General features: G+C 28.7%; 1 protein-coding gene across 2 annotated transcripts; it reads left to right on the plus strand.

Annotated features, from left to right (window-relative positions):
- The first annotated feature begins 1,836 nt into the window (after positions 1–1,836).
- On the plus strand, positions 1,837–8,397 carry LOC102666678 (WUSCHEL-related homeobox 6). 2 transcript variants are annotated; one of them, XM_041017378.1, is made up of 5 exons: positions 1,837–5,212; positions 5,524–5,847; positions 6,142–6,218; positions 6,687–7,157; positions 7,460–8,132. In XM_041017378.1, exons 1-4 carry the CDS (start codon positions 5,056–5,058, stop codon positions 7,128–7,130), a joined length of 1,002 nt encoding a protein of 333 aa, XP_040873312.1. In that variant the 5' UTR covers positions 1,837–5,055; the 3' UTR covers positions 7,131–7,157; positions 7,460–8,132. The 2 variants fall into 2 exon arrangements, with proteins under 2 accessions (XP_040873312.1, XP_006583912.1); XM_006583849.4 differs by lacking the exon at positions 7,460–8,132 and adding an exon at positions 8,202–8,397 and having other exon boundaries at positions 1,838–5,212.
- The last annotated feature ends 17,604 nt before the right edge of the window (positions 8,398–26,001 follow it).

The raw sequence follows: 26,001 nt of genomic DNA on the forward strand, positions 1-26,001 counted from the left end.
TACCTCTTCTTCTCTGGCAATGAATAACCATCTACCGTATATTCGTGAACAACGCATGTACACCATTGGAGACAAAAAACATTCAGAAAAGGAGGTAAACGAAAGTTAACAGAAGCAACTAATATTAAGGAAGTGAGATTTTGCAAAAAAGTAGGCACTGCAGAAATAAAAAACGTAACTTGCTATTTATAACCAAAATAAGGATATTTTTGGTATTTTATAAAACTAATGGGTGTCCCAACAAAAATGCTGGAGTGTCCCAAGTAGTTGCCTATATTGATTAGAAGAAAAGGAATACAAAATACTTAGGAGGCCCGAACCATGCCCAAGGCAAGAAGCTAAAAAAACCTATAAAAGGTTGTACTTGGAGTTTAAATAATATGCACCACCTAAAGAGTTTAAATATTAAATAGTATGCACAAAGTGTAAAATTATTTTATATTGATATTTAAATTCTATTGGATATCTATATAAACATCTAACAATCAGTCTTTATAAGAAGTATCATCACTTCAAAATAGATGCAAACAAATTGAATTGAATATCTTATAAGGTAAGAGTTCGTCTTATGATCACATTATACTAGTGAATAATTTAAATTATATTGGATCTTTATAGACATCTAACAATCAGTCTTTATAAAAAATATCATCACTTAAAAATAGATGTATACCAATTGAGTTTGATATCTTATAAGGTAAGAGTTCATCTTATGATGATATTATACTAGTAAATAATTTAAATTCTATTGGATGTCTTTGTAGACATCAAACAAGAAGTTTTTATAAGAAGCATCATCACTTTAAAATGGATGCATATTAATTGATATGGATTTACATAAGGTAATATATTTTGTTATTCTACCTGCATGCATGATTGTGTACTGTCTTATTATTATTTTTAAATTTTCATATCAATAAGTTGTGATCCTTCAATTAATAAATATATTGAAGTATAAAAAATTATTGATATGAAAATTTAAAAATAAGTTATGATCCTTGAATTGTTTTAATCTGATCATGTACTGTGAATTCATAACTTATATTTCCACGTATTTATTCTTTTTTTTTATTATTAATAAACCAAAAATATATTGACATTTGGTTCAAGGGACACCAACCCATTACAGCAAATCTGCTAAGCATCCACCTAAATTTCAGCAGTATACATATCTATGATAGTCCATGTATTTATGTATGAATGTGCTACTTTCGCGGATAAAATACAAAAACACACACTTAGACTTGGGAATAAAAAAAAAACTGCCAAGTTATCAAAATATAATCTTAAGTGTTCATTTTCTAATTAACAATTATAACTACACTTTTGATACTTTAAACAAGCTAGACCCAATCCAAATGTGTACTGAAAAGAATTGTTCCTAATTTCAGTCTCTCTCGACGACCATACAAATATACAATTATAATACATCTTTCATACTAATTTGTTTCAGTTATATTTTTTAAAATCTGGACGCTGAACGAGTTTAATTAATTGAAACATCACGATATGCAAAAATCAAGCATGGAAAAATATTGAGAGCATTATTCAAAAAAAGAAAATTACAGAACAACATGAAACAGTGGAACAAATTCCAGTATTCTGTTTTCACATTAATCTTAGCTTCCATTATTCTTTTCTTATAAATTATTATAGTATAATAGCGGTTAAATTAATATATTGAGAGTGAAGCTTTGACTTCTACACTTTCCGGGTAAGCCTGGTAATGGTATCAACCTGAAGAACATGAAATAGTCAACTGGAATTTTACTATGAGATTATTAGCAAAATTCAAGATTTTCATACTTCTGACCAATCTTTAGTAGTTTGCTAGACAACAAGTACATAATACTTATCGTACAGTTTTAATTAATAGCTTACTTAAATTCTGAACACTCTTCTTAAAACGATTGTATACCCATTTTTCCAATCACATGCAACACAAAACACTTGTTGTAACTGTGAAAGATATAGGAAATATATATGCTAATTAATTAATATTAAATAGCATAATGCTACATTTACATAAAGAACTAAAATTCGTAATTTGTTTCTGCACCATATTTTTTTGGTTTAAATTACAGTGTTAGGTAATTCTGTTTGAATGAGATATGACTATATATGTATTGAGTGATAAAATTATTCTTATGAATATCGAAATATTTAACGCATTGACCTTCGTATAAGATCATATAATTTTTTTTTAGCATTTTTGTATAAAATCTTAACGAGGATATATCTCGAGAGTGACATTAGTATTCAATATGTTGTAACTTGTAAGCATAAATAAATGAATAACTCTAACAACAAACAATATAAAGGCAACATTATTATTGACTTTGTAAGAGATGGTCGGGGGACAAGCACCTATCTATCTATTATTCATTCAATAGTTAATCAGCTTCCAAACTTGAGACAACAGATTGAGTTTGAGGTTGGCTATATGATATGAATAGCCACTATTTACGGTTTTAGGGTACACAAAGCTTGTATTTATTTTACACGTGAGACACGCAGCCATGCCTTAATTTTACGATAAAGTTTTTGCTTTACATTCAATAAGCATTCAGTATCTGAGTATGCTCTACACGCAAGCTTATTTTATGACAATGATGGATGACAAAAAAGGTCGGTGATACATGAACAAAGAATAATCTGACTTTTCTTTACGCGTTGTCTTAGTATGATCATATATGTACGCGTAAAATGTTAATCCAATAGCCTATCCTTTTAATTAGATGTATTTTGAAATAAAATGTCCATTAATACATCGTATGCCATTGACCATAGTAGAAGTAAATTGTGATAACCTTTATTAAAATTACTTCTAATTTTTACCTGGGAAAATGAGATTTTGGAGTATATAAAAACTAAAATTGGAAAGATGGAGAAATTATTGGTCTTAACTAATATTTATGACATAAAATCAAGTGTTATTAATTATTTTTATAGACACATGATTGTTTAAAACTGCCTAATAATTTGAGAAAGAAGCTAGAGATAAAAAGAAAAGGGAAAATGAAAAAGTGATAGATGTGGTGAATAAGAAGAAAAAGAGGGAATAAAATGAGGTGAAAAATATGAAAGAAAAAGTGAACATATATTATAATATTTCTTACCTGACTATATATTATTCTCAGCTCTATGATTAGTCTTATCTTTGTCTACAAAGATATCTTATTAAATAATAAAATGGTAAAAAAAAAGTGCATATTATATTAGATAACAATTCCATTATTTGGATAAATCCGAGATATCCTTCTATGGAGACCAATATGTTGGAGTATTGATATTCATTTATGAGATTTATATACCTCTCTTCTAAAAGATGTTTTTTTATACGCAAGAATTTGGGATCGAACCCCTGGTGTAATTAAACATTTTGGCAAAGTTAATACTTGATTTAGTTTTAGGAATATCTGTTAATTTCATTGTAAATTCCCATCGAAGTTGATGTATTTTCCTATGCACGGGGATAAGTGTTTCCCTAGCCATTCTAAACTTTTTATACAAACAAAAGCAAATTATTGGAAGCATTTTATTCCCCAAAGACCTATTGCAGTCGAGATAAGGTAGATTAAAAGATCGAAAAAGGCTGCATATGATCATGTCAGGTTACTAAAATTATGATCTCGATTTTCAGTGTTATTTCAAGTATCATCTAACTGTACCGGCAAGCCATAAAAAATTGCAACAGATTGATTTATTTTGTAGTTGCTGTCAAGAAATCTTGACTTTATTTTAGTAGCCTTCCAAAATACTCTGCAGTTACGTGAAAGTAAAACATTTTGGCTGAAATTAAATAAACATACCTGTTTTTATAGTTAGCATAAAGTGCTTGTTATTTCTCTGGCCCTCTGCTTCTCATTTGTAAACTTAATTAGTGCAAGGAATTCTAACTCAAAGATTCGTTACATTCAGAAAAAGGCAAGTAGGAAAGATACAAGTTAATAAACATCAATAATATATATCAAATCGTATGCCTTTAGAATTGAGCCTTAACTTAACATTTTGCCTTTAGAAACTGTCTTGATTGTAAATATTCGTTTCTCCAAACATACCTTCAGTTAGAGCTGTGTTAGCTCAAAATTGTTCTAGTTTAGGTGCCTTCTTCACTATTTATGAGTATATATTTGGAATGAATTGGAAGAAAATGAGCAATTTTATTTTATTATATGGCAATGTCTTGGGTCACATAAAATGTTATCAAGTTTAGATGGTTTCTTAACTATTTATGAGTATATATTTGGAATGAATAGGAACCTTTGTGAAAACATCACATCAATCTTAGATCACAATATGGTAGGGAGTTGCTTAATTGCTTAGCAAGATTTAGATAATTTTTTTTTCCAATAGTGGGTTTTAAAAGTTGTGATTGTCCAAAAGTGTAGTGTGTGCATACACAGTGTCAACTGTCAGGTACAAGACAAAGCAAAGAAGTACCCATACGAAACAGGTCTCCGTTGTGTACTTGTAGGTTATGTGTCTTAAACCAAGAGGTGGAGAAAAAAAAAACTTTGGATGAGGAGAAAGGAAGAGTGAAAGGCACAAAGCACTGTGAGGGGAAAAAAAATTAACCATGTGAGCGTGTTTGTGTAGGATGAAAGAGGAGACATGGGGAAGAAGCAACTTTAATAACACTACATCATCTTCATGCTGTGTCCTTTTTAAGAAACACACACACACACACACACCTTCACTCTCCAAATCTCTCAGAGTTCTACGCTTTCCATTTCCCACCTCTCTCTTTCTGTTTCTCCCTCTCTCTCTCCTCATGATTTGAATACTTAACTTGATTTCTCTATTATTACTATTGTATACTATTACACACATATGGGTCAACTCTTCTGTTGGTTGCTGTTCCACCTAAAGCTTTTACTACAACGTTCCCTCTCCCTATAAATACACAGTTCCTCCCTTTAACTTCATCCCATTCCATTACGTCTTTCTCACACAGAAACCCTATTTTAAAACCCCAAAAGGCTGAAACCTTAGTAGCCAATGTGCAATATATGACAAAAGACCTTGTAGCATAGATTCTAAATTAACCTCAACATGTCTGATTCATTTGGTAGCACCTTTCACTCTTCCGCTCCAAACTCCACCCTCAATTCCCATGCACCCCCGAAAATCACCACATTCTGCTCAATAGCCCAACCTTATTGCATTTGCACCCACTGCAACCACATCCTCACCTTCAACCACCATGTTGGTAAGCCTAAGCAAATATTTAAGTTCGATGTTTGGATAATTAATTAGCCATTATTCTAAACATATTTTTGAGTTTTGAATATGCTTTTATTGAAGAAGGATATATATACTCTTTGTATATTTTATTTTGAATCTTGGGAATGATAGCAACAACGTTTATCCAAACACGCACTCACTCTTAGAAATTCTCATACATATTCATGGTATAGCGCCTTTTTTTTAATGTGGTTAATACACATTTGATTTGTAAAGTATGAACATACACTACGTTTAACCATTTTGTTTTGTTTTTCCATGTGTCCTATGGTGCAGGTAATTTAGCAGAGGAAGGGACAAATAGCACAGGGTCCCATAACAATAATGTGCAGTCTCAGCCGCAACATAGCACAAGGTGGAGTCCAACGCCAGTGCAGTTACTAGTCCTTGAGGAATTGTATAAACAAGGCACAAAAACACCCTCAGCTGAACAAATTCAACAAATAGCTTCGCAGTTGCGCCAGTTTGGGAAGATTGAAGGGAAGAACGTGTTCTACTGGTTCCAGAATCATAAGGCCAGAGAGAGACAGAAGCGGCGTAGAAGGGAAATGGAGGAAAATAATAATAACAATGCTGCTGCTTCTTCTTCTTCTGGTGAAGGTAAGAAAGAAAGAAAGAGTAGTAAGTAAAGTAGTACGTTATGGGAAATTCAGAAAAGCCAATAGGGTACATATAATACAGCTAGATACTATATCATGTGCTAATACCATAACGTTTTTGAGGCCTTTGGGGCTATTCAAGGTTCTTTTAGTGGTCAAAAGATTCCTACATTATACATCACTCTTGCACTGATGATTACAACCAAGAGAGAGAAAGAGAGTGTGTGATTTCTTATGATTTTTAGGATGCAAGATTTGACGTTGAATTTTGGTGGTGTTTGGATTTTGGCCACAGGGTTGAAAGAGACAGGTTGTGGAGTTAAAGAGACAAAGAAGTGGGCATCCACTTCAAACTGCAGTGGACATGCAGAGGTCTGTAATTACTCTTGGCTTTGTTCACGGTACTACTACAACATTTTATTCAGCTTAGTTAAGCTAAGATACCCCAAAGACTATAGAATACCAATAATAGGGTCTTGTTATTTTATTCACTAGGTGAAAATAATAAATAAAGCCAAAACAAAAATCAATTTTTTTTACTCGGTTTTCAGAAGTAAGTATGAAAAAAAAAAAATTAAAGAAAACAACACGAGCTTTTTTGTATCTTGGAAAGAAGGAGAGACTTCAAAAGCTGTTTTTTTTTTTAACTTTCTGTTGGGACTGTTTTGTGCTATATCAGTTCACACTTTTCTTGGACTTCTGAATTGAATGTGATTTCTGAATTCTGAATTCTCCCCTCCCCCATTTTTCTCTCTCTATCCTATCTCTTTTTTTTTTTCATGTTTTAATTTTAAATTTCTTTTTTACTGCCAACTTTTTACTATCCGTATTTTTTATCAGGAATCTGCACTGGATATAGCAGAAAAGGGATCTAATGGGTGGACTCAGTTTGAGGAGAGAGGCAGCATACAAGTTTTAAGGAGAAACATATCAGAAAAACAAGCTAAGTTGCAAGAAATGGAAATGCCTTGTTTCCTTCCTATTACTATAGCAGCTCCTACTACAACTTCACACAGAACAACAACACATAACACACAACTTTTATCCCCTCAAAACTATAATAATTTATCATCTTCACTCATCAACAGAGAAAGTTTAAACTACTATGGTGGTGATGAAAATGCAGATTCTCGAACCCTTGACCTATTTCCACACAAGAGGGATGACCAAGATGGAATTTCTCTTGCTGAGAGGAAATCATCATCTATGCTCTGTGCTAGTGCTTCTATGGACACTGAAATCACCTCCAACCAGTTTTTTGAGTTTCTTCCTTTAAGAAACTGAAAGGGATCATATCACTTTATATATATGGTATGTCATGTCATGCGATTTTAGAATACATATATGCACTTGTTAAACCAAAATAATAATAATATTGGCTGTAACGAATTATATATATATATATATATATATATATATATACATGTCTATTAGTAATTTCTCTTTTTTTTTCTCCCTTTTTTTTTCCGCTTTCGTTGGGACTTGCAAACCTTTGGTTTCATTTCTCTCTTTGTTGTGAGTCAGTAATCATGCATGTAGAAGTTTACCTGCACGCGTGCATTTGAACCTAACGTTTTTTGTCTTGTTGACTAATTAACTTCACGACTTTTCAGTTTTGAAGCTAGTTCCTGGTTTTGGGGAAAGACGTACTTCTCATAATCTCTATCTTTTTGCTTCAAAACTCAAGATAGAGAAACCCACTCTCTTTTTACGTAGATAATGATTTGCAAAACAAAGGGTCGTTGTTTTTGTACGCAAACCAGTATAGTAGAGTCTCTATCTCTCGTTATCTCTGTGTCTTTGTTCACATTGGGACATACCCAGTGAGAGAGAACTGAGACGAGTTCATCTTCATCATATGCTATAACTTATAAGTGATTAAGATTGTTTTACTTAATTAAACTTAATCCTAAATCATTTATTTTTTGATGATTAGTTTTCTAGATTAGCTCTTCTGCTATACTCTCATCAACTGATATATATATATATAGAAAATGTTAATGTGATACTTAAATTCATATCCTTAAAATTTAGAAAGAAAACAAAAAGTTAAAAGTTTTAAGAGCAAGAAACAACTATATTGACAAACTTTATATTACTAGTACTATGTATTTTTCTAGTATGTGTAAATTCCTTGATTAGAATTAATTCATATTCATAGAATTTGAGGTGGAGAAGATATATACAAGGTACCTTAATGAGTAGCATGATGGTGCATATATACAAAGATATCATATACTTGACTATGATTAATCTAGTCTGATATATGGGCAAGTAATAATAACTAATTACCAATTAGTGACTAATATCCACTAGTTTGCTTGGCAGTTGATTGATCGATACCCTTCCTTGTAGGTAGCTAGGTTCGTTTTGTAGATGGTGGGTTGTAGATGTCTACCATGGCCATCTTGGAGAAGAAATTAAAATGTGACAAAGGAACGAAAGGTGAGAAAGTGAGAACCATATATAAAGATTTGTTACCAAGACAGACTTGAATATGCTTATAAATGAACCTCATATTGTGACCATCAATTTTCAACTGTTTGGCTCATATAATTCTCGCGTGGAACACAAAGTTAGTAGCTAGCTAGTTGTATGTATTGCCATTTGATTGTCAATATACAAGACAGCTAGCAAGAGAATAGGTTACTTGAAAATCAGATAAGGTATATATAATATAGAATCATTAATATAAAAAAAATTAAACATTATGACCCTTAAAATTTAAATAAGGTATTATACTAATATTTCTTATATTAATAATAAATATTTTTTTATACTAACATGACTTTTTTGTATATATAATATATTATCATTAATATAAAGTCTGCATAGTCTTACTAATAGCTTAATTTTTATTATATAAAAGTTATACAATCAAGGTTTAATTTAGTTAGGAAAATGAGAAACCACTCAATAAAAAAATTTAACATTACATCTAACTCAAAACCTTAAAATAAGAGAGTTTGTGGATATTTGTTACTTAAACATTATTTAACATACTTCTTTATCTAATGCATGGGAAACTTTTTATATTCATGTTTGTATATCAACTTATAATCTCCACCACACTATTGCATATGGTATACTTAAAAAGAAGTCTTTCTATGAGTATTTAATGATTGCATTAGAGCATAGTCATTATCATCAATATATTATAAATAATTGCATTATCAACTCACATCAACATGATACCTTTATCACCATCAATTGATCTTATACCACTTTTTTGAAATAAGTGGGTAAAACATTAGAAAAAATTTCATTAATGAATCATGAATTAACCATACAAAAGAATTTAACACTATATTTAGATTTATGCGTCATTGACTTTTATATATTTTTCAAAACATTCATGCTTATAAAATATGATACTTCTTATTCACACTTAAACACCAACAAATTTAACACCAAATCAGTGGTATATAACATTATTTGTAGTATGAGTCACTAACTCATAAGGGTATCAACAAGCAAAGCCATGATAAGATCCGCAGGAGATTTGATTTGCTTGTTGGACTTTGAAAATATAAGATCCGAGGGAATAAAAAAAAAAACTAGCTAGGGATAAAAAATGCTTAATCTTTCTTAGCGTATTTTGATTCACATCCACATAATTAAAATATGGATCACAGAATTAATTTTTAGTTGTTTTTTTATGCATCTTGACATGAAAATTTGATTAAAAAGAATTATATATGTTAATCCAAACACTCTGACAAGTGGGATAATTGAAAGTTGAACTCGTGTTTAGATTCATATTAGATAATGTAAAGTTAGTTGAAATATAAGCTAATATAATTTTAGATAAATATTTATATATTTAATTTTATATGTTGAAGAATTAATTGTTTTTATTTTTAAAACTAATTTTGAGTTAAAAATAATTTTATATCACTTTTATATTAGATAAGAATATATATTAAAAACATCTAAACATAAAATATTTTATTTTAAATTAATCTTAATCAAAATTATTTGTCTTACGTTCATTCAAAGATACACTAAAAAAAGAAATGTTCTTGAACACAACCACGTCATGGTGAATTAAGAGATACTCAAAGATACTTACACTAAAGAAGAGATTCCCTTAAAGACAACCACATTGTGGTGAATTAAGAGATAAATTGACTATTTCCTTCACTCAGTTCACGTCCTTCGTCACTCACTGGCCGTGATAGGTGTCTTTCGCGCCGCCACCGTGGAATGTCTCAACATGCTTTCCTTTCTAGCCTTAGAGAACAGTGGTCCTAACTCTGGTTGCAATGGGCCATTGTCACGAAATACATGAAACCTTATCATTGGCTAGATTTATTAACTCAAAAACTAAACTTCATATTCAAACAATGACATCTTGATTTTAACGTAAAATCATTTTAGAAAATCAATTATTCTAAGATGATTTTAAAGTTAAAATCATTTTAAAATGATATAATTTTAAAATGATTTTTATTTAAAAATCGTTTTAAAAGGATGTCAGTTTAAAAATTATTTTAAAATATAATTTTTTTAATATAATTTTGTAGGAATCATAGTAAAAAATGATTTTAAACTGTCTTTAAATGTGTCAAAAAATTATTGTGAAAGGCTCTTTTTCTAGTAGTGATAGTCAAATCAATCTCCAATACTACGAAAACATACATAATTAAGAATATGCTCCTCATCACCCCTTTTCCGGCAGTATACTTGTCGTGTGGCACAGTCTAATGGGGTGGGGTAGACGTTGGTTTGGAGCTCATCGACCTTGAAGCAGAATTGGCTGTGGAGTATATATGAATGTTGAATCAAGGTTAAGACGTTATGATATTTGGTCTGGAGTGAAAATTGGAGTAAAACCAGCAACGATATAAGATTAATTGAAACTAAAACTCAAACTTCGTAAAATTAATTACACTAGACAATTTAGAATTTTTTAATGTAATCATATATAATAAATATTTACTTACATTTAATCTAACATATTATACATTAAAATTAAGCAGTATAATAAAATATCAATTTACTAATTTAGATTTAAACGACTTTTGAGAATTTTAAATTTTAACATACAGTTGAATTGGTAAAATTTGTTTTTGTAAAATGTTACTAAAAGTATAATTAATTTTAAAAGTTTTGGCAATGTTAATTCGCCTATTGCCCCCAATATATTCTCACCCCTTTAACTAATCAAATCAATCAATTATTTTTCATGAAATCTAATCCAACAAATAGCTTATTACCCTTAAAAATTGAAAATTGGCACTGAAGCATTTACTCATGCAAAAAGGCATTGTGAGCTTGTAACGAAATGAAAAAATTATACATATATGTGATGATTAATTATGTGAGTGTTATTCACTTTACATAAACTTGATGAAATGGGTATTAAAAGACTTTCTGCCATAACCCATAATGGTTTTTGCTTCCTAAACAAGCAGCTTCTTTCCACGTTTAAGGAGTTTCAGCTTTTTTGCATTGGATTTGTTTGCATCTGTTATCAAACATTTGGTATGCTCGTGATCATGAATTTAAAAGAACTGTCGATGTCGAATATTCCCTTTTTCATTCAAGTTAACAAAGTGCATTGTGCTATGAAAGAGGTCGTTTTTACTCTTGAGGTTGAGAAGAACGAAAAGAGTTTGGAAAAGAGATCATAATTCATTATTGTCCTTGCATGGGTGAAAAAAATCCATTGCCGAAAACAACTCATTGCGTAAAGGAATGAATATTCAACGAAGATATCCACAGGAAAAGGGGTAGACAAGCTTAAGTTCAGTGGGCCCTCTTTGATGAAAAAGCTTGAGTTTGCCGGAAATCACTTGGGAACAAAACTTTTTTAAAAAAAATGAAAGAAAATTATTCTATAGATCTTTATATTGTTACATTTTTGGTGTAAAAGCTTTGAAGAAAAATGTTTATATTTGTAATTTGTAATTTTTTAATAAATAATATCCATTAAGTTAAATAGCCAAATTGAATCCTGAGCCTGAGACAATGATAGATTGGTCGTTAAAAATATAATTGATATATATTTAAATATGTAAAAAGTATAATAAATTAGTCTTGTACATAATTAAATGACAAATTGATATAAACTTTATAACTTAATATCAAATTGATTCTCGAAAAATATAATTTATTATCAAATTAGTCCTTAAATATTATAATTTAATTTGTCATATTTTTTTACACTCAAAAATTAAATTTATATTTTTCATCTTGCAACAACTAATTTATTAGTGAATCATATTTTTTTTGGAATGAATTTCACTATAACTTTTTGCTAAATCATAGGAACAACATTTGAAATATTAACTAAAGTATAAGGATATATTCAGTTAGTTGTGTTGTTTATCCCTAACCACAAGGTATATATATATTTTATTAATCAGGTCGTTTTACAATAATAATATGATTGGTTGAGAGAGTTTTGAAGCAAAGAAATGGTATATTTTTTATTATTAAATTCGATAGTCACATATATGGTATTTACAAGAATGATAGAGATTTTTAGGAGATACAGGAATGATACTTTATTGTTTCATTTCTTTTATTTTGAAATATTATTAAATTGAGGAATATACTTGTACTTGAAAAGAAAATTTTACTCTTCTTTATTATTTACTTTTTTTTTCAAAACCATTATCAAAAAGGATTTTTTTTTTGTTAGGTTTATTTTATTTGAGATTACTTGTATTTTTTATTTCATTTGAAACGTGTTATGCGTAAAAAAATGTGTTTTTACTTCTTTTTTTCAACAAGTGATTTTTTAGGACAATTTTCATTTTTATATATAGAGATTTATTTCTAATATTGAATATTATGTTGTTGAATTAGAAAAGTATTCATATATTTAGTATCTGAATATTATATTGAGAATGCAACGGATAGAGACCGAGTTGGATAAAATTATGTAATTATTCAATTTAATAAACTAATAATAATAAAATAACATTAAAAACTTTATTTAAATTTATTATTTTATATGTATATTAGTGTATAGTATTCATTTATTTTTATCGGGACATTGATTGATTATCTTGATAGAATTTTTTTTTCCTAATTACATTTTTACCATTCACAAAATTCAAATGAAAGGAATAAAATTGCAGAACCCTCCTACTATTGACTTATTTGTATTATATTTTATATGTATATGCGCGTTCATATGCTTTGTTTTTGTTTTTCCTCGTCAGTGTGAGTGTTTTTGTACGTTGATCCACAAGTTCATTATAACAGAGTATTATTTAATGGGAAGCGAATTACCTATCAATATCATGATGGTAGAATTTGACGCGCTGGAATCCCCACTCGTGGAAAGAGCCTGATCGTATTATTCTATCCTTCAAAAATTAATTAATCTCACACATAATGAACAAAAGTATTCGTATTAATAAAATATAAATAAATAAAGTAAGAAATTAAATTATTCAATTTTATTCAAACTATTTTGAACAAGATAAAGTTGAATCAGATTTTTATATAATATTCAGATGGTTATGTTTTTCCATCCAATGACCTTTTACTTAATAATAATTGGAAATGCCAACAATCCTGGAATAACATCCTCAATAAGGATCACATGGCATACATGAGTTTCAGAGACCTTTAGAAGTTTTAAAGTAACTAAATAGTTTGAGTGCTGATAAAAAAGAAATAATAATTTGGGTGACAATTATAATGTAATCACGTATAACCTGTGAATGAAGTCTCGACAGGAGATGTTCTAGATGAGTTAACTAGTCCTAATGCGCTTATTATATTTGATTTTTATTATAAAAAAGCATTTTTATATTTGCATAAACTTCACAACGAATTTAGTGTTTGTTTGAATTTCAGTTAGTTAATTTGGATGAACTTAATTTTGTAAACTTAACATGAACCTAGTTATACTTATTAGATAAATACACCCTTAATCTTAAGACAAATAACAATAATTAAAAAAGAAAAAAAAAACAACTATAGATGCACATTCCAGTATTCCACATACATTTAACAAGCCAAAAACAAAAGAAAAAACTCCCGTGGCTTGCTGACGTTGACCCACCAAGAGCAGAAGTGAAAGATCATCACGCTCCCCTGACCACGAACGTACATAAATTGAAAGAGAAAGAAAGAGCAAACAAATAAAAAAGAAAAATAAAATTGCATTTATGGGCAAATGAGGCAGTCATAATTGAAGAGGGAAAGAAAGAAGGGTTTGTCTACGATTATGCAAAACTAGAAGTTGCAGGATTGTCATCACTGCATGTCTGCAGCAATATTGTGTGAGAGAGGAAAAGGACATAAACAACACTGTAGAAAGAGAGAGAGAAAAGGTGCCGAGGTGAGTAATGAAAAAAAACCCTGAAATGAATTGAGGTGAGAGTGAGGTGGCTATGTTGTATGCATTGCTGCTGCTGCCAGCCATTGTGTCCTTAGACTCTCTTGTCTGTCTGTCTCTTCTTCCCACACCCAACACAACACAACACTATATCACATCACTTACAAACCCAAATCATGTTTGTTTTATTTCACATTTGTGATCGATCTGTCTTTTAACACTTCAATAATTATGATGGTGAAAGTTCATCATTCAACACACACCTGTGCCTCCCCCTTGTACCACGACCACACCTTCTTTTTGTAACAAAAATAATATAATAAGCCTTGCTGTTAGTGCAACTGTAAAAAGATAGTCTAAACACAGTACCACCAAGTGTAGTGTACAATTAATAATTAGTACAAATTGTGTTTTTTTCTTTTTTACCGTGATTCTATTTAGATTAAACAAGATTGTTTCCTGACGTGATTTCAAATTGTGGGTGCGATTGCGATTACGGCTATAGTTGCACACATTGCAGATGTGTGTATTTGCAATGTGTGTATTATTGTGGCTATTGTGATGCAAATTACGTTTGTTGCGACGTAAAATTATTATATGATTGCACATAATTCAAAAAATATATAAATAATTATTCTAATTATTGATATATCTTTAATTTATAAGATCGTATACATATTTGTTCATTTTAAGATTTTTGCGTCATTTTTCAAATGCCTCCTGCACTCCCCCAACATCCCTACACAACCACATCCATTCAATGAACAACATTTTGAATAGAAGATTAAGCTTTGAATCTCCGATTCTTTTCTTTTTCTTTCCATAAAAGAACGCTAGTGTTGCGGTCTAGCTACCTAGTTGCAGCCCTATTGCGGTTCTGTTGCATTGCAGCAATTCATGTGATGTGATTTAAACTCACAATACAATTGTGGACTAATGCCGTTGCCGGTAGCTCCATAACAACAACATATATTGCAGTTGGTAACAGGTGTTGCGCCCCACAATTTAGAATCCTATTCTTGTATAATATAATAATTTATATAATGTTAGATGGATTTTGGTACTTCCAAACATGGTAGATGTTTCAAGCAAGGAAAAGGACTTCCCTAATGTAGGAAAAATAGGTGTTCAAAAAAGTGTATCTATTTATGATATGTCATCTGTCGTTTATTTTATATTTAAATTATATTATAAACGACAAATGACATATTAAAAAGTGTATCTATTGATGATTTCTTGAAGTATAAAATAAGAATAATATGAAGACTCTATGTGTATCCACATCGAGACTCACCTCTATTCGTCAACTTTGACAAGTGAAAAAATAAGAATAGAGAAGTAATATTGGGATAGGTTTAACGTGCACCTTAAACTCTATTCATAGCATGTTAAGGATACCAAATTTCTTATCAAATCAAAATCATTATTAATAGTATCTTTTTTAAGTTATATTATTTTTTGTTACCTTTTATTGCTAATCATTTAACAATTAAAATTGAAATAATAATCGACCAAGTCAAACTTGTATCTAATAGCCTTTTCAACCCAAAATTCGAATACAAAATCATACATGTTTGTTTCTCTTCTTTCACCAAATCTTTCATATTATTTATATTTTAAGTGCTAGCAAAAATATAATAATATTCCACCTTTTTGAAATCAATTAATCATTTGATCATATTAAATTCTCTAATTTAATTCATCATCAAATATTAAAATAATTTCTTTAACAGAGATTAGAACACTCGTTTGTGTGTGATCCTGTAGGTTCAATACTAAGTCGCTAATATATTAATCAAATTAATATACTAATCAAGTTAGGCGTCTAGCAACACTCCTTAACGTGTAGATAGCATGAAGTAGCATTTTACTTTTAAGAACCATTAGAAGAGTAGTGTAATAATTTCTTCCATCTTTACAGCTCTGGGTTAACTCTGGAGTATGATATTACTGTCAAACCCTTTTAAGTTAACTCATAATGACTTAAGAAACTCATTTCTTCTTTCATTTAATTTTCCTGACCAGAATATAATTTTATTCATAGAGCTCAAACTCATTACCAAGAATTGATGGATTTCTTCTTGATCAATCATTAATTCTACAGGTATCTAAAGCATTCGGTGTCCGGAATCAAAATACAACAAATAACCTGTTAATTACTATGGCAATCTCAGGTCAAAGAAAGCTTTTATACTTCTTCTTGAGAAGTTTCTATTGACAATTTATGGTAAATTTTAACCATTAGAAAATTTTAATTGAGTTAGTTCAATCATCACATCAACATGTGACTCATCTATATATGCAAATTAATAAATGAGATCTATTAATATTTATCCAATAAATGCTATCACACATATATTAATCTATTCAGATTATTGATATCCTATTTACAATAATCCTATGATAAAAAACGGTTTAGATTAAAATTAGAACAAACTTGTTTCTCAATATCATAATCTCTATTATAATAACAAGTCTTTAATTTTAATCAAGGACATTATCAAATAGACCATTTGGTCAAATAAAGAAATATGACAATGAAAATAAAATAATACCTTATTATTAAAATTAGAATTGATTACATGATGACTTTGATCGCGGGCATACAAATTTATTCCCAACAATCTCCCACTTGCCTAGAGCCAATCATTCATGAACTTCATTCCTAATTCCCATTTGTGCTTGTCAAACTCTTTTTTGCCAAGCGTCTTGGTGAAGGGATCTACTGCATTCTCCTTTCCATCTACCTTTTCAATCTTAACGTCACCACATTATTAAAACTACTGCCTATATCTAAAACCCACATTATTAAAACTACTGCCTATATCTAAAACCCACATTGAAGAATCAGTGATAGTTAAAGAAATCATGAAAACATTTTTCATTAATGTCTTACCTTGTTTCTTGTTTTTCAAAGAATCTAGATACTTCTTGCATATTCTCTTCCAGTGACCTTTCTCCTTACGGAAGAAACATTCAGCATCAGTTTGATCAATCTTGTTCCTTTTGTTCTTGGGTTTGGTCATACCACCCTTAGGTCCAAGATGCTTCCTTTTTGGTACTTTGCCTTTCTTCTTGGAGCTCTTGCCAACTACCATGACAATTATTTTCTTCTTCTCAAAAGCAATTTGATTCTCATAATCAGATTAAGCATCTCATGCAAGTCACAACTCATCTTATTCATGTTGAAATTCACAATAAATTGTGAAAATGAATCAGAAAGTGATTGCAGAATCAAATCTTGAGAAAGCTCTTCCCCAAGAGTGCACCCCAACTACTCAAGTTGTTCTATGAGATCAATCGTCTTAAGAACATGGGGTCCAACCTTTTCATTTGCAGCAAGTGAGGATCTAAATAGGGCCTTAGATAACTGAAATCTAGTCGTCCTGCTTTGACCACCATACATCTTCTTAAGATGTTCGACGATCTCATATGGGTCCATGTCTTGTTGTTGCCTCTGGAGTTCTGAACTCATTGATGCCAAGATAATGCACTTAGCAGTAAGGCACTCATCTAGGTACTTTGAAAAACCTTGGTTGCTTCAACATCACTCAGATCAGGTGCTTCTATGGGAGGCTTATCAATAGTGTCAATAAGCTTCTCATGCATGAAAAAAATTCTCAAGTTGTTGTACCAATCATCATAATTGGCTCAGACTAGTTTTCCAGATTCAAGAATACCACGAAGCGATAGAGAAGACATATTGTTGATTAAGTAGACAGCAAAATATAGTTATATCAAAGCATAATTTTTCAAACCTTTTTTAAAAAATATAAAAATATTAATGATATTTCCACTAATTACAATAATAATATAGTAATGTAAGAAATACTTATTTCTTTTAAGTGGATCACATAAAGCCTCTTAAAAAATTATGAGCGAGCCACTTGGTTATCAAGTCATTTCTCATACACATTCTAAGACAATGTATCATATACATTTTTAAATCAAAATAAGAAATATCATATCACATAAGTTCCTGGTTGTCAGGCCAATCCTATTGATATCAATAAATTAATTTTAATACTTCTCTAGGTTGTCTAGGCACTCAGTGTATAATTAATTTCAAAAACATGCATCTTATGCGAGAAAAAAATAATTATTAATTATAAGTCTCCTGTTCGTCAGGTCCTTCCTTATTATTAATCATTAAAAAAATTGCATTATATGTCTCAATTTATCTTTTTTTTTTCTATAAGTCCCCTAGTAATCAGGTCGTTCCTTATGATTGAACAATTTAATATGTAAGATAAATCAGATAACAAACTTATTTATCCTTTAGATATATAACAATTATATAATTACGCACATAGCATATAAAAAAAAATTCTCTCAAATAATTGAACGAGATACAGTGCTTGAAGCACATACTTCTTTGATATCACATATCCTAATGCAGCGTCTTTCCATTAAATTAATATCTAGCAATTTGAAAAATAAAAGAATTAATAACAAATTGTTCAAAATTGAAGGAAATGTTTAATCTTTTAAAAGGAATCTAAATAAAATAAAATAAATCTTTATTCTCCTTTATATAAAAATACCAACGTATATGATATGGAACACCTCCAGCAAATCAAGCACCGTATTAACAACCAATTGCAAACATTCCACCGATTCAAAACAAAAAACATCCACGTAACAAGATTACAAATTGTACAAAAAAAAATTAATTTGATTTGACAATGTAATCATGCAATCATAACATGCAACATTACGTGTAAGTAAATAAAAATTGAAACTTTTTCAAATTTTTGTTAAATATAATTTAAATACAAAAGACCCATGGCTCTGATACCAATTGTAGGAAAAATAGGTGTTCAAAAAACACACATTGCGGAATAAAAGAATCTATTTTGTATTTAAATTGTATTATAAATAGATGACGTATTAAAAAGTGTACCTGTTGATGAGCTCTTGAAGAAAAAAAATTTCAATAGTGTGAAGACTGTACGTGTATCCACACTATCCAGACTCACCTCTATTCATCAACAACTGGAAAAATAAGAATAGAGAAGTGATATTCATATCTTTTCAACGTGCAGCGTAAGACTCTATTTATAGTACGCTAAGGATACCAAATTTCTAATCAAATCAAAATCATTATTGATAGTATTCTTTTTTTAAGCTATATTATTTCTTGTTATCTTTTATTGCTAATCATTTAGCAATTAAAATTGAAATAATAATTGACCAAGTCAAACTTGTATTTAGCCGCCTTTTCAACCCAAATTCCAAATACAAAATCATATATGTTTGTTTCTTTTCTTTCACCAAATCTTTCATATTATTTATGTTTTCAGTGCTATAGCAAAAATATAACAATATTCCACCTTTTTGAAATCAATTAATCATTTGATCATATTAAATTCTCAAATTTAATTAATCATCAAATATTAAAATAATTTCTTTAACAGAGATTAGAGCACTCATTTGTGTGTGATCCCATAAGTTCAATACTAAGCTAATAATATATTAATCAAATTAATATACTAATCAAGGTAGGCGTCTAGTAACACTCCTTAACGTCCGGATAGCATGAAGTAACATTTTACTTTCAAGAATCATTAGAAGAGTAGTGTAATAATTTCTTCTATCATTACAGCTTTGGGTTAACTCTAAACTATGGTATTAGTGTTAAACCCTTTTGAGTTAACTCATAATGACTTAAGAAACTCATTTCTTCTTTCATTTAATTTTCCTGACCAAAATATAATTTTATTCATAGAGCTCAAACTCATTAACAAGAGTTGATGAATTTCTTATTGATTAATCATTAATTTTACAAGTATTTAATCATATCAAATATTCATTCAACAAGTGCTCTAAAGCATTAGATATCCAGAATTAAAATACAATAAATAATCTGTTAATTACTATGACGATCTTAGGTTAAAGAAAACTATTATACCTCTTCTTGAGAACTTTCTATTGACAGTTTATGATAAATTTTAACCATTAGAAAATTTCAATTGAGTCCGTTCAATCATCACATTAACATGTGACTCATCTATATATGTAAATTAATAAATGAGATCTATTAATATTTATCCAATAAATACTATCACATATATATTAATCTATCCGAATTATTGATATCCTATTTACAATAATCCTATGATTAAGAACGATTTAAATTAAAATTAGAACAAACTTATTTCTCATTATCATAATCTCTATTATAATAATAAATTAATCTTTAATTTTAATTAAAGATATTATCAAATGGACCATTTAGTCAAATAATAAAAAATGATAATAAAAATAAAATAATATTTTATTATTAAAATTAAAATTAATTATATAATAACTTAAATGGTGAATATACAAATTTATTTCTAACACGCAATCCACATATGCACCCGTAAGCGTGGAATATTTTATATAGTAATAGTTGGCAAGTGAAACAATTAGGTAGTTACTGTGAGCCGTGAGCCACCTGACCAATTCAACCTATATAGAGGAGATCCAGAACATATAAAAAATAGTAAAGAGTGATGTTGCACTATTGGTATAAAGTATTTTTATAGTTGTTTAATAAGTTATAAAATCATGATCGTTATGATTTCTAATTAGTTAATAATATAAAAAAAATTACGTTAGTAATATGTAGAAATCAAACTTGCCAAGATAGCACCTTATAGGAAGTTCAAATTTCATATTTAAATCAAAAGTTGGCTTATGGTATGTTCAACACTATACCGTATGAATTTTATTAAATATGTTGGTCACATTTTAAATTTGGGGGCTCTTATTATCAAATAAGTGAGACATACCTAACTTTTAACTAGTAAGAGAAAATATATTGAAAAGCGTGTATTAAAAAATGTGTTAATAATATTATATTAATATTATTTATAATTTTTCTTGTCGGTTATAAGGTAAAAGTGGTATGTAGACATCGTAGATTTATTTCAAAAATTATATTAGAAACACATTGGTGAGTTTTTCGCTCACATGCCCCAGTTTCGAAACGACAAAGCGTGTTCTACATTTTAAAAATGTAGATCCTTTATTTATTATTTTCTAGTAATGATTGGTAAATTTAACTAACAAACTTGAAAAGAAAGACAAAATCAAAGCCATACTTGGGCCATTGTCCAGTTGTTATACACTTATTTGCACATTTATTTTTTCTGTACTATTTAACAGTTTAAGCCGTGAAAATTAGTAACTCGGTTGCAACTTGCGAATCCGTGTGCAAAATAGGAAAAGGCACAATAATCATCCTATTCAATCTGAACCTATACTTGATCCAAAACAGTTCAGACTCAGTTCAGACATTTCCTGCTCAGAAATTTGTGACTAGTATCGACAGGTAAAGAAAGGGTTAACTTTATTGTAGAGGGGGAGTGAACTTGAATATACTTTTATATGCTTAAATATAATTTTCTTTCTCTAATATATCGATTGTGATTAATTCAAAATCCACAAAATATTATACAGACTAGAATTAAATTAAAAGATAAAAGACGTGGTATTTTATAAAGACAAAACCATATTTAAATTAGTTTTCTATTATCCTCTACTGTGATTTTGGAACACATCTTGTGGGCCAAATTGTATTCAATAAATTTTGACTTTCAAAAAAAATATTAGTTTTCTATTAGGTGTTTATTAATTTGTCAAATTAAAGTTCGTGAATATTGTGGTACCAAGGTGAATATTTTGTAATAGGTAATTTATAAATATTTTTTGAAGTTGTCTAAACTTTGATTAGCTCTCAAGACTCAATTTACCTAAACTTTTCATTATCAAAAAAATAAATAAGTAATCTCAATTCTTAATGAAAAAAATAACAGTTAATATTATGTGTATATTTATCAAAAGTTATGAATGTGTTGAAACCACCTATTCTTTCATCAATGATTGATTATTTAATTATTTTTAAGGAAAGTGTTAATTTTATTAATATAACCAATTTAAGCACAAAATGTGTCTAAATGTGGGAATGATTATTTATTTTACCTTTATTCATTTTAAAGGAATGTTTTCAAAAACAAGATTGAACGGGCGAATAGACTGGTTCAAGATTTAATAATTTTATTGTGTTTGAATTGATAATGATTAATCTATTTTTTAATAGTGTATAATATCTTAAGTAATAAAATAATATTGAGTAATATGACGTAAAACATGATGATTCTTATGTTCTTTATGGTGAAATTTTATTTGAAGAATTAAAAAATATTAGAGAGATTTAAAAATTAAATCAAAATCCAGCTTTAAGATATTGAGTTTTTTTTAAATATTTAATTATTTTCCTAATGCATGTACAACTTAAAGAATAACATTAACTATTTAAAATTTTATTTGATTTACTATGTCCTAAGGATATATTAAATGATATTGTTATGATTTCTGTCTAAAGTAATTTTTTAAAATCTTGATTTTAAACGAATTATTAATGATTTTGAAGATAATAAATTGTGAAATGAAAAATATTAAAATAATTATGAGACATTATTTTCTCAGTCCAGATATATTATAAGTTCAATATTAAAATCCTTATTTCACATTATTTCTCTCTCACACACAAAATTTCTTATTTCACATGTGTAATTTTTTTTTTTCGATAACTCACATGTGTTATGTTTGAAGTCATGACAAATATATATATATATATATATATATATATATATATATATATATATATATATATTCATTAAGTTACCGAGGGAATGAGGACATTTATTTCCTGTATTCCCACTATTGCATCATGTATCTACCTTGAATTTCAAAAACAAGTCGGGGTAGACCCATAAGCTAATATTGATCCATGATCGGAGTTCTATTTTGGGTTTTATCTGGTTGAATTAATCAGCAAGCAGAGGATCGTGTTGATTGTTTAGGTTTGATTAGGTCAAATTAAGTGAGAATAAGGTTGAGGACATTTATTCATGAAGAACCACTTCCCATGAAATTATGAATAAGGTTGGAACAATAATCTTGTTGATTAGCTAGAAAGTGAGCTGGTGAAGCTGTTCTTGGCCCTTATAATAAAGGAACCTGGCTGATGAAACAATAACTTGCATTCTAAACGTTCGCAATAATCTCAAAATGTTCTAAATGTTGGCAATGATCTAAAAATATTACAAGTTTTGGGAATAAGACAAAAATGATATGCCCTACAAAACTTGTGTGGAGTTAACGACTAACTTAGTTAACTTAGCCCTACAAAAAGGCTTTGTAAACTAAAAATGTTCACACAATCATCAATCCGTCATAACTTAACTTTCATTGCTTCATTTATCTTTAATTATCAGCCTTTACATTCATCCTTTATGACTATGTTTATAGTTTTTTTTTTTTGCCTCATTTATATAGCTTTTCTTCAAGCGTTTATGTTTAGTTTATTGTTATTAACTTATTTTCTATTTTAAATGTAAACACACCAACAAACCAGACACCTTTTTCATTAGATTAAGGAACCAAAGCTGAGGCAGAGAGTATCTCCAATGTGAGAAACAAATGCGATAGGCAAGCAATCATAGAAACCCTGTCTTTTGTTTTGGAGATTTGCTACTTTTTTTATCAACAAAAATTTCAAATAATGGGAAGTGTCTCAATCTATGGTTCAAAATGTACTTACAGAAAATTTAGATTTATCTTACCTCCCCTTTGGAGATACAGTTGCATTCTAAATTAGGAGCAAAGGAAATATTAGAGAAGTGTCTACTATTAGCTAAAAACAAAAAAAAAATTGACTAAATTATAATTTTTATTTCCTATAATTTTGAATCCATGATTTTGGTCCCCTTATATGACAAATGATTAAATAAAGTGAAAATAAAAAAAATATATTGATAAGAATTGAACTCATAATCTTTTATTCAAAGAAAAGACAATAAATCACTAAGTTACGTGTTTTATTTAGTTAATTTTATAAACACTGTTTTCTATGTATCATTAGTAAAGAGTTATTAATTTTTTTAAAATTATAAAAATTTATAAATTAAAAAATATTTAATATATAAATATTTTTAATTTTATTTTATATGTTTTTATTTTGAAAAGTATACATATTTTTTTGTTTTTATTTAACAATTTATAATTACATTTCATAAGTTAATATATAAATTATTTACATCAATTAGTTTGTAAATTAATTTTAATATATAGATTATTTTTACTCTGATTATAGAAATCAAGATAATTGCATCAATTAATATATAAATTATAAAAATTAAGTAAATTTATTTTAATATGTAAATTATTTTTATTCTACTTATATAAATTAATAAATTTTTAATATTTATTTTTTTAGAAAAATTAAGTGTTAATATTTTCATTTTAAATATAAAAAATTATTTAGTAAATATTTTTTATAATACCAATTAGATAAATCAAGAAAATTACATAAATTAATATGAAACTATTTATATAAATTATTTTACATAATTTATAAAAAAATTATGTAAAATTATTTTTCTATATAAATAATAAAAATTTAAAATATTATTTTTAGATTATTTAAATATTATTTTAAATTTACTTAATTTTTTAGAAATTACATAAAATATTTTTAAAAATAATCTATATGTAATTTTTTTAAAATAGTAAGGACAAATTTTTAGATATAATACTGGATCAGCCGGAGAACTTGGACAAACAAAAAATTATCTAAATTGGGCTGTGATTCAGGTTTGAGTCTCAACCTTATATATATGTTGTCTAAATTATTAAATTTTAAAAAAGGATCTAAACATGTTATTAAGGGAATCTTAGTATGGGATTCTTCATCAAACAAAAAATACTGTGTAAATAAGGCATTAGAACTCATTTCATCTACCTTCTCAAGCATACCCAGAAGACATTAAAACTCATTGTTGTTTCATATTTCTTGTTAATTTCATTCAAAAGTGTGAGAAAATTGTTCAAGAATTAATAAAAAAATTACAATTTTTAAAAGTTTTTAGCCATCACAAATTTTTTGAAAGTTTTTAGCCATCACAAATTTTTTTATTCATTTTGGGGTGGTTTTAATCGACATAAATTATTTAATTCATTTGTAACCAAATTACATGTGTAAGTTTATTGATCATATCAGATTATCGTCTCACGTATTATCAATGACTAGTAAAAATATGTTTTATTTTTTACAGGCTAAATTAATACGAAAAATTTTATAGTGACAAAATTAATACTTTTTTAAATTTTATTGGGACCAAACATATTTACCTGTTCATTAAAATTATGATACTTGATATTGTAATTTTCTTTTTTTTACTATTTCAACACCTTTTTTTTAGATAAAACATAAAAATTGTTAAATTAAAAATACAAATCTTTCAAGTAAGTTCATACCTATTGATGACAGGGACTGACTCATTAATGATTAATGGATCTATTGTGCCGGGTTAATTGGTTTTATCCATATCGAAACGCGTTTGTGGGAATGGTAAACCCGAAATAAACCACTGGCTAGACCCGTACCCGACGCAAACCAAACCCGTTAAAATCCAAAACGTTAACGGACGGTTATGGATCAGATTTATCGGTCATAAATTTTCAGCGGATTCACCATTTTGGACCCAAACCCATCCGTGCTCAGGCCTATGCAGAGACGAGGCATTATTTTTTGACTAAGATGCTGATGTTAGGATTATCTAGAACCAAGCTAAGATGCCTTGATTTAGTGTTTTTCCTTCTTATTGAAGTTGTGTAAATGCCCTTTGTTGTTGAAACGTTAATAAAAAAGCAATGGGAGTTTAATGTTATCCAGAAATGTACGGTTCATTTGCCTCTCAATGAGAGATCTCAGTCTCAGCTGTTTGTAAATGTAGAATTGCATTTTGATGATTCCCCATCTGATTCTTTCGTGGATAAGGTTTTAGATTCTTCAGCTGTATG

Source organism: Glycine max, chromosome 7 (assembly GCF_000004515.6).
Source record: "Glycine max cultivar Williams 82 chromosome 7, Glycine_max_v4.0, whole genome shotgun sequence".
Taxonomy (NCBI): Eukaryota; Viridiplantae; Streptophyta; class Magnoliopsida; order Fabales; family Fabaceae; genus Glycine; species Glycine max.